A 10,000-nucleotide genomic window follows, 5' to 3' on the forward strand; every position below is an offset into this window, starting at 1 on the left:
CAAGCAATCCTTACTTCAAAACTCGTACCGCCCTAATACCCTCTACTATGGTGAGAGGGCGTTTGCCTTCGCTGCTCCTAAACTGTGGAACTCTATACCTGAGCATATTAAGTCAGCCTCGTCTCTGTCAACTTTTAAAACGGCGCTTAAAACTTACCTTTTTCGTCGCCACCTCCTTGATGACCAATGATACCTTTGTAGCTTAAGTGTTTTAATTTTTAATTAGTGTGGTTATTACTAATTTGCTATTGTTATTATTGTTATTATTTATTGTAAGCGCATTGAGATTTTTTAAATGCGCACCAAGAACGTTTCTATTATTATTATTATTATTATTATTATTATTTTTCAAGAGGCGATGAAACAAACGTTTAAAACTCTGCAGCAAATTCGTTCCCAACCGCAGAAATTAGTTTATCTGTAAATCTGTTCTGCAGAAGACACGACTGTTCTCGTTGCGTTTTATCTTTACACAAACCAAGTAAAGATCATCCATGTAAGTTACGGGGGCCCCAAAAGCAGGGACTTTCTAGAAAGACAAACACACCTGTCAACAAACTGGAATTCCGCACAATCACCAGTAGCAGGGTAGCCGAGATTGCGTCATGTGAAAGAAGAATAATCAAGAAATCATTATTGATATGGGTAAATAGTTATTGAACAATGTGGTTGCTGAGTAGTTTCTGAATTGTTGCAAGCTTTTATACATATCCTTTACAACGATGTCCTATGAGCTTGGGTGAAGTGGGGTGGGGAGGGAAGAGTATCACAAGCAATAAAAAAAAAACTAAAACATTGTTTATAGCATAGTTATTGCATACATACTGTCAACATTAAAGGCTTTCATGTCTTGTTCTACAAAGGTGTCTGCTCATTTTGTGGAACTGCTGCTGTTCATTGTCATCTTGTTTTCTTTGTTTTACCCATTGACTCCTGAACCACCCGCCCATTGACAAGTAAAATCATCTGGCGTCAGACTGTCAATGAGTAAAATCTATTAAGTCTCAGTGGGTGATGTTTTTACATGACTGCTAAGTATCACATATTAGTATCACCCAACTAGTGGACTCATGCAAATGTTACATTTTGATTGGCTACACTACTGGAGGACTATTAGTAATAGTCCTAGAGTAGCAAAAAGCGTGACGCTTTCTTTCGTTTTATTCCCAAAGAAGTATTTCTTCAACTTGCATTTGCTAACTTTGTTATTGTCTGACTAGTTGGGTGATACTAAAACAATTAGACCCTTCTTACTAGGGTCTCCTTTGGACAAGGCCAGATCAATCTACTTAAGGTGGCTCAAACCAGTTTCAACACTTGAAGGAAACGTTCTTATTTTAAGGATTGACACTACAACACTTTATCACTTAACAGCATTGTTATGGTGCCATATCAAACACCAATTGTTGCTGAAAATAAATTCCATCATTTTTGAGACGTGAAAAGTTACTGTGGCAACAGGAAAGCCCTGCAAACACAGCTCATATTTTGGCTTTAGCTGCTCATATCAAAAATGAAGTCGGTGAACCCCATTTTTTATTTCTAAAATGTATTATTTTACATGCCAGAATGAAGCTTTCTGCAAAGTTCAAAAAATTATGTGGAGCGGATTCAGAGCCACCTTAAATAATTGAAAATTTAAGGTAGCTTTGAATCCGCTCCGCAGAATTTTATTAAACTTTGCAGAGAGTTTCATCTTCACTTGCTAATTACTTTTGCAGAATAAAAAATTGGGGTCACCGTTTTTCTGATTATAATGAGCAACTAAAGCCAAAATTTAGGGTGTTTTTGCAAGGTTAATTTTCCTGTTGGCATGGTAGCATGTTACATCGCAAAAATGACTTCATCTTGTTCAGCAATAATTGATGTTTCACATGATACCACAACATTGCTGTTGTGTGATAAAGTGTAGTAGTCTTGAAATCTTTCTAATAACAAGGTCTCTTGAAAGTGTTGAAACTGGTTTGAGCCACCTTAACCATCATTGAGCTTTCTTCTTGCAATCCAGCACTGTAGAATTTAATCCTCTGCTTGATTCGAGATAATTCTTCCAAGTGGGTTAATTACTTCAGTCTATGACCTTCGGCATCTTTGAAAGCACTCGTGTTAACATCAATGTATTGTTGTCCAGTGCTCTTGAAGTCTTCTTGAGCACAAAACTAGTTACTTAAGCTGGATTTGTTCCTAATTTAGGACCATCTTCATAATATTATTAATTTTAATTTTCATCCTGTGTTTGATTTAACAGATGTTAATGATCCACCCACAAATATAACACTCCCCATGCCATACTTTAAGGAGAACAGTGCTGAACAAGTTCTTATAAGTCCAATAATCCTAGTGGATCAAGACAGTGATCTTCCATCCTGTACTCTCTTGGACAGTGCTGGTGGTCGTGTCAAAGTTGTGGGTGCAAATTTGGTTGTAGGACCAACTATGACAGATTATGAATCTTTACCATCTCCCCAACAAATCAGTATAACATTAAACTGTTCTGATGGAAATGGGATGTTCATTTGGAAGACTTTCACCATCAGTGTGAAAGGTAAGTAGTATCCAACTCATTAAACGTTGATTGTACAGGAGAAAATTAATAAGTAACATGTTTAGTTAGTTATAAAAACGAGTGATAAAAAAGAAGAACAATGCTTTGATCATTCTATGGTCATTTTCAAGTTCAAGTTCATGGATAAAAAATTCCTCATTATATACAAAAATTATTTCTAAAACAATCATGGAATGAAAGGTATAGAAAGCTAAATATTTACATTATTAAGAACAATTATAAGAAATATTATGAAATAATTTGGATAGTACGCACACTCTCATTGGTCAATAGCTGTGTTCAGATGAGAGTATGGAATCACGGCTGTGACATCACACAAATTTTGATTGGTTACATGTATGTATTGTCAGATGCGAGTTTTGATTGGTTGGTAGGAAATACATGTATGAGCATATGTCAAGAAAATCTGTTTCAATCAAAAAGTAAAAAAAATAGCATTTTCCTTCATTTGTTGAATTATCTTTGAGAAATAGTTATTTTATAAAAGCAATAGAGGACTTTTTTTGGTGTTTCCATAGCCTCACCTATAAACACGAGGGAGAATCGGGAGAATTTGAGACAGTTATGCAAACCCTCAACTCTGTCTGGTGTTTGCATAACTGTCTCGAATTCTCCCAACTCCCCCTCATGTTTAGAGGAAGCTATGGAAACATGGAAAATGTCCTCTATTGCTTAAACAGAAGGCTAAAATAAGGTACAAATAAGAGGTGAAGAGAATGAAAGCTACAAAAATTAATATTAATTAGAAATGTTAAGCAAACAGCATTGCACGGAGGGAATCACACTGTTAATTTTGACTTAAATTAAGCTAGGTCCAAGGTAAAAATCATTTAGCAATCAAATTTGTTTGAGCATGCACAGGATTAGTTCTTTGTGATTTTATGTGACTCGTTTCCATGTTGTTCCGTTACATGTTTGCCGATTACCGATCATTTGTGTTCCTCCACACGTTGATTTAGGTTTTGGCTTGTAAAGGCAACATAATCTGCATCACACAGATAAAGTGTATAAATTAATGACAGATTTTTTATTTGGTTGATTGAATGTACCCATTGCCCTGATAACAACTGTAAAAAAAAAATTTTTTTTTTTTCAATATCGATTTTTCTTCCCCTAGTTTTAGCCATTGTAGGTTGTTGTTGAAGTTTTTGAGGTGGTTGTAGTTGGTTGTAGGGACTGGTTTAGGTGGTTTTAGGTCGTTCCATGTTAAATAGTAACTAGCCTAACTTAAGCCTTGTTTTGTAGAACTACAGTAAATGTTGTTTTATGTCTCCCTCTATTCTTTAGATAAAGGTCATTAATATTACTGACTAAAGAGGCAATCAGTGTTGTATTGGAAAGATCCAGATGGAAGTGCCAAAACTTTAACTCATGACTATTGAAAACCCATATAAGCTGAGGCCTTTTTTTACTAGCCAGTTTTTATTTTACTTTTTTCATAGATGTGAATGAGCAACCATCAGCAGTCCTGCTGAATGCTGTATCCATTTTTGAGAATGAGGCTGACACAGTGGTTGGTCAACTGACAGTACTGGATCCAGATGCTGGACAGCAGCATCGATGTACTGTACATAATCAAGTTGTTGACACTGTTTTGAGAACTGAGCGACTTGTGCCAAGTCATTTCTTTGCAGTGGATACTTCTCTTAATCTCAAAACATTAAATGGCTTGAATTTTGAAGCTCAGCACAGTATAAATGTTGTGATTAACTGCAGTGATGTTGTTGCAGAAGGAAGTTTGTCTAAGTCTCAGTTATTTACGATGATTGTCAAAGGTAAGAGTCAAGAGGGAACAGGAATGATGCAGTGGTATGAGTTCTTGCCCTCAAGAAGTGTCTGATTCCTAGAATGGGGTGCTTTAAATGGGTTCCCTACCAGGAATTTAGATTCCCTGCTAGTACTTGAGTTTTTGGTTCTCAACATTTGATATGATCTGCTATAATAATATTATAATTTATAGTAATTATTTTTATTTGATTTTAAGACCTCTGAAGTAGTAAAGCACTTGAACTGAGTGCTATAATTTTGTGTTTCTGAGGTAAAAAATAAATTGAATGAATATCCATTGCCAATATAATGTTATCATCAGTGCAGCAAAGTTTTCTGACTTCGACTTTTATAACTCCTTGAATAGTTGCACCAGCTTTCTTGGTAGTTACATCTGAATGAAGCTCTTAAAATTATGAAAGGATGAAATTTTTTACAATTTCTGTAATATTGACAGAATAAAAAATAGGCAAAGTGATTTTCACCTCATCTATTTCCAAATAGTGGGTCCGTAACAGAAGTTTCCAGTTGTCCCAAATCTGATAAAATAAAATTGTTTTGTGGGGTGCAGCCTCAAAATTAGAGGCATTTGTATGGATATTTAACTATGTTTGAAGTCCGTAACAATGGTCTCTTTTCTACCTAAAAGCATCAAGCTTGGACAGATGGCCAATCTCAATGTTATCTTTCATGTGATGGTGTCAATTTATACATTGGTTCAAATTTGAAACTCCAGAACGGCCCATCCCATTCACTAATAATTTTTATGTAATGTTTTATTTCAGATGTGAATGAAATTCCATCAGGGTTATGTGATGCACCTATTATCATGGGCACCCTGGCATCAAATGGTGCCATTATTGCAAATTTCAATGGTAGAGATCCTGACAATGAAAATACCTTTAACCGTGATTCAGATAACACCACTGTGGTTGTCAAGAATAAACAACGATTGCTTTATTCACTGAGTCCAGCACAGCATAATCCCTGGCCTTTCAGAATAATGGGAAACAATCTTTACAAATCTGGGGTAAGGTGGTAATCTAGCAAAATGCAGTTGATATGTCCAGAAATGTACATGGATGTGGAGAGTATTGCAAAGTGTCTCTGTTTGCCCTAATCTCTTTAACTTCAAAATTATGTGTGGTATTACAGGCCATCTGGGCTAAACTAAAGCACACAGGGCCACTTTTGAAACAAGTACTCTTTCAGTGGCTCGGCAGCCAACTGACGAGCCACTGAGCAACCCAAAGATACCCCTTACTCGTTCTTAAAGAATGAACTTCACTGACAAGCCATGGTGCTGCTGAGCCACTCAAAGATAATAATCTTACTCATTCTAATCTTTAAACATTGAATTTCACTTCCTTTCTTAAATATTGAACTTTGTCTGGCGAGCCACAGAGCTGCTGCAGTGATACTGCTTCAAAAATGGCCCTGTTTTCTATAGTTACCTTAAATGTACTGTTTTTTTTTTTTTGATAAGTAAACATGAGCAGTTGGGATAAACCTCACCTAAACATTAAAGCTATTTTTATTCTTGTAATAGACAGTTGATGCTAAGACCTTAATATGGGACCCTAAATTATCAAGTTTTCATCTTACTGAAGTGTTTATGGATGTTGTAAGAGTCAAGAAGTATCTGACCAGTCATTTCACAGGAGATAGACTACGCTTATGGACAGTTGCACTAGATTCAAACTTCACATGTGCAGCCCCTCTCCCCACCCCACCCACAAAGTTGTAAACATGCTCCGGTAGGTTTTTTCTTACTTTCAACATTGTATTTGAAGGGGAGGGGAACCTGCAATTGAGTTTTAAAATATGGAACTGCTTTTGGAAAAAATTATAATATTAAAGCAGCATGACTTTTTCATGACTGTCCTAACTTGAAGAACTTTTTCTATGAACAAAGACTGCAATTAAATTCCAGACCTTTACATTGCAGAGGTGTGGATCAAAGTGTGTTTGAGTATCATTGTAGCTGGCAGCCTTTTAGTGTTCATGAACCCCCAACCTTTGAGAATAATTAAATAATAATATTATTATTGATTGATCAACTGACCCAATCAGTCACTCATTCAGTCCCCCAGTCCTTTGGCCGATCATCCCAATACTATCAACCAGCCAGGAAATCGTTCACCAAACCTGGCAGTTTGATCCAGGCTGTCAGTCAGACAGTGACCAGTTGGTGGAGTTACTCTTCTAACAGCTATGGATTTTCCTTTTGCAGGATATATCGCAGGCTGGGAACATGACCATAAATGTGAAAGTTGAGGATGATGGTGTTATTGTTGCAAGTTTTTCATCTAGAGGTTACAAATACATGATCAGCACGCCTCTCTCGGCCATCTTTACTTGCACTATCATTGTATCAGGTATGAAACAGTTTTGAACTACATGCATTCGTTTACACATCTCGAGTACCACTATCGGCCAGTATCCAAGATCCGAGGCATGCTTTTTCCTGATACAGACCTCCTCAAACGTGTTAAACAAATATCCCCATATAAAAAAAAAACTATGCTTCAAAGGGGTCTTTTCATGTCAGTAGCACCCTATTAAAGAAGCTTGGACTATAGCAAGTTTAATATAACCTTTGTACACTTGCAGTCAGTAAAACACTATGCCAATTTATTAGAGGGTACGTGCTGTGCTGCATTGCTGCATTAGTTAGGTTTTAAAAGGTACATGTAGAAAGAGAGGAGGCGGCACTCTCCCCAAGAGCAAGGATGTCACCGTGGCAACCAAGCCACAGTCCACCTCCCAGGCACCTGTCAACACGCATCACTGAGAAAAAAATCAGTGTGTGAAATGCCAAAAATATGGGATCCAGAGACCAAAAAGAAGCAAGCAAACAAAAAGGCAACTCGAGCCAGAGCACACCACAATGCCCTTGCAAACTTCCCTGGAGTTCCCGCTCTGCATTGGATAGGTTCTAACTTTGCCTAAATTATATTAGCCTCATTAATCTACTCTTGTTAGTTATAATCAAAAACCCCACGAGAGTAAAGCTAACTTCAAATTGTGCAAGAGCAAAAGAACAGAGTTTGTAGTTCTTTGGAATGATGTTCATTTTCTTGTTAAAAAGAAAGGGAAATGCAAACTTATTTCCTTCAAACTCTCCGCTGTTCTTGTGTTCGCTCGGAATTTGTAAGCCACAGGAGGCAGTGCGGCTTAGTGGTTTGGATTCCTGCCTTGAGATCCGGAGCTCCAGGGTTCAAGACTAGTTCTGACCACTCGTTGAACTTCTCTGCTGCACTTGTAAATAGCCATCTGGTTTGCCTCCGGCCAGTTGAGATTCCTAACAAACGTTGTTGTTGTTGTTCTGTGCTGTCGTTTCATTGATTGTGTTTCATTGCCCCTGAAAAGCCCCTATTGGGGGTGGTCAATTAAGTGATTTCCCTCTCTAAAACCTCTGCATGGATCTCAAGCATGCGTAACGTGACGTCATTGCGACGTCACTTGCACTCTTCTGCCATTGGGCAAGCGTTAAAATTCAAACTGGTTATGGCGGTTTTTTAAAGGGGTTTAAGAGTTATCTGTTTTGGGCGACATCGGGGAGATTCATGCACATGATTCCTTTCCTTCTCGCTAGACAGGAAATCAAGGAAACTGCTGCCACACAGGGTACTGCACAACTGTACTCATAATTGTTTGTCATGTACTTCTCTTTGTCTTAATACTTCGCAGAACACCAGCAATCGCATGGGATTCGCCTTGGGTCAAGTTCTGTTTCTGTTACAGCGGAAAATGGTTCAGTGGTTAGCACTTTTTCAACCGATTCCCCGAATCCAGAAGAAACATTCACCTACGAGCTTGTTGAGGAGGCTGAGCGACCTTTTATCATAAGTGGCAACAAACTTATCGTTGTTATAAAGGAGGGCCTGGACTTTCAATTCTCGCGTTCTGATGATTTTGTAATTTCAGTAACAGTTATAAGTAGAGGCAGTTTTGGCAGTCTCTTCACGGAGTCGTTCTATATAACAGTTGTGGGTGAGTAGGAAATTCCTTTTCCCTTTAACGCCCAGTGTTTTGCTTTCAGCTTCCCACAGTACTTTAAACCCATTTCAGTACATAGACAATCATTGCGTTAGGCAAACTTGTCAACACACCCTCTGCCATCGTGGGACCTTTAGTTCAATTCAAACCAAACCTCCGTTTCCTGCATGTGCCATTATTTTCCTTCGTGTGCCAACAGTGGGCTTGTAAATGCTAAGGAATTCTTGTCTAACTTGCCTATACATCCGTTGGCTCCCCAGAAACCTTTTTCCCTGCACATCTCCCCAGTCAGTCATTTCAGTATTTAAAGATACCAATATTTTGGTAGGGTGGGGTGGGTTGTATCAGGGTTGTGACTAGAATAGATACTCCAAAATAAGGTTAGACACTTTGTTTTGTTTATATAAATTACCAAACGATCTTAATAAAGTTTTACTAAGTTTAAATATGGTGTCACCAAAACAATGCGCTAACCATTTCTAGTTGGCGCTTAGACCTAATCACTTGAGATCAGTGCCTAACCCAGTAGTTATTCTCTGCCCTAAACAGAGTGTTGTTTATCTGCCAAAGCGGGTAAACACTGACGTCGGGTATTGCCACGTAACATCACCAAATGTTACATCTGTATATGTGCCAAGAAGTGTCTCACGTTATTTTGGAATATCCTTTCCAGTCATAACCGTTTTATAAGATGTTTCCATTCGATTTAACCTTAATTACAGTGCTGTTCAAAAGTACATCTTCCCCTTTCTTTCCAGATGACAGGCCTAATTCAGTAAACATTTGTTTAAATCCTAACACTGTTTACAAAAACCAACCGGAAGACAGTTTGGTGGGACAAGTGATCATTGATGATTCATCTTCACCGTTATTAACTTGCTCCAAACAACATTGCTGCCCTTTGAAAGGAAGACAGTTCGATTACGAATGCAATATAAACAACCCTGAAGACAACGAGATCCTCATTCAGATTCAGAATAATGTCACGGCAATATTTCGACTTGACAAGCAATTCAGACTTCTTACCAAGGTTCGCGTGAATTCCAGCATTATCGCAAACACGAATGGCAGTCTGGCAATCCAGATCAGCTGTCTTGATATCCTTCGCCCGCTTCACTTCATTGGACAATCATTATCTGTGTATTTTGCAGGTATGAGACCGTGGGCATTATGAAACAGAGGGATTGACGTTTGACCTGAGAGACAATCTCTTAAACGCTGCTCTCTCGCTTCTCATTACTTTGACTCCCAACTCCCCCATGTTGCCGCCTTTTTTCAGTGTTGCTCCGTCCATACCACACTCCGCATCCCGTTAAACTAGAACGCCTAAAGCGCATTGCATTGTGTTCTTACGTTCCCCTTCCTTAAGGCAAGAAGACTTTATTTATGATTTAAACATATTTGACATTGTTTGCCCCCAAAAACACCTAGGATCATCCAGGTGGATAACAATAATACAAGTAAACTTTAAATTCAATAATCATGCTCACACACAAACACAAAAGTTATGACAGAGAAATTTACATAGCTAGAGATCATTAATTTAACAATCAAACAGTGGCCATCGAAAGCGACTAGTACTGATTAATTTTATAATTTTGGACAGCACAGATAATATCATAATTAACAGTTTTAACTCCTTACAATATAAAGTTTCGAATCATC

The 10,000-nt window shown here is 37.9% G+C and overlaps 1 protein-coding gene across 2 annotated transcripts in view; it reads left to right on the forward strand.

Moving 5' to 3' along the window:
* The window catches only part of LOC138054379 (protocadherin Fat 4-like), a 38,185-nt gene that overhangs the window by 16,309 nt on the left and 11,876 nt on the right, over positions 1–10,000 (forward strand). For both annotated transcript variants that reach the window (XM_068900825.1, XM_068900824.1), the window contains exons 6-11: positions 2,249–2,545; positions 4,009–4,341; positions 5,119–5,363; positions 6,567–6,711; positions 8,027–8,329; positions 9,094–9,486. In XM_068900825.1, the coding sequence (XP_068756926.1) occupies positions 2,249–2,545; positions 4,009–4,341; positions 5,119–5,363; positions 6,567–6,711; positions 8,027–8,329; positions 9,094–9,486 (1,716 nt within the window). The remainder of the gene's footprint in view (positions 1–2,248; positions 2,546–4,008; positions 4,342–5,118; positions 5,364–6,566; positions 6,712–8,026; positions 8,330–9,093; positions 9,487–10,000) is intronic.

This window comes from Montipora capricornis, chromosome 6 (genome assembly GCF_036669925.1).
Source record: "Montipora capricornis isolate CH-2021 chromosome 6, ASM3666992v2, whole genome shotgun sequence".
Lineage (NCBI taxonomy): Eukaryota > Metazoa > Cnidaria > Anthozoa > Scleractinia > Acroporidae > Montipora > Montipora capricornis.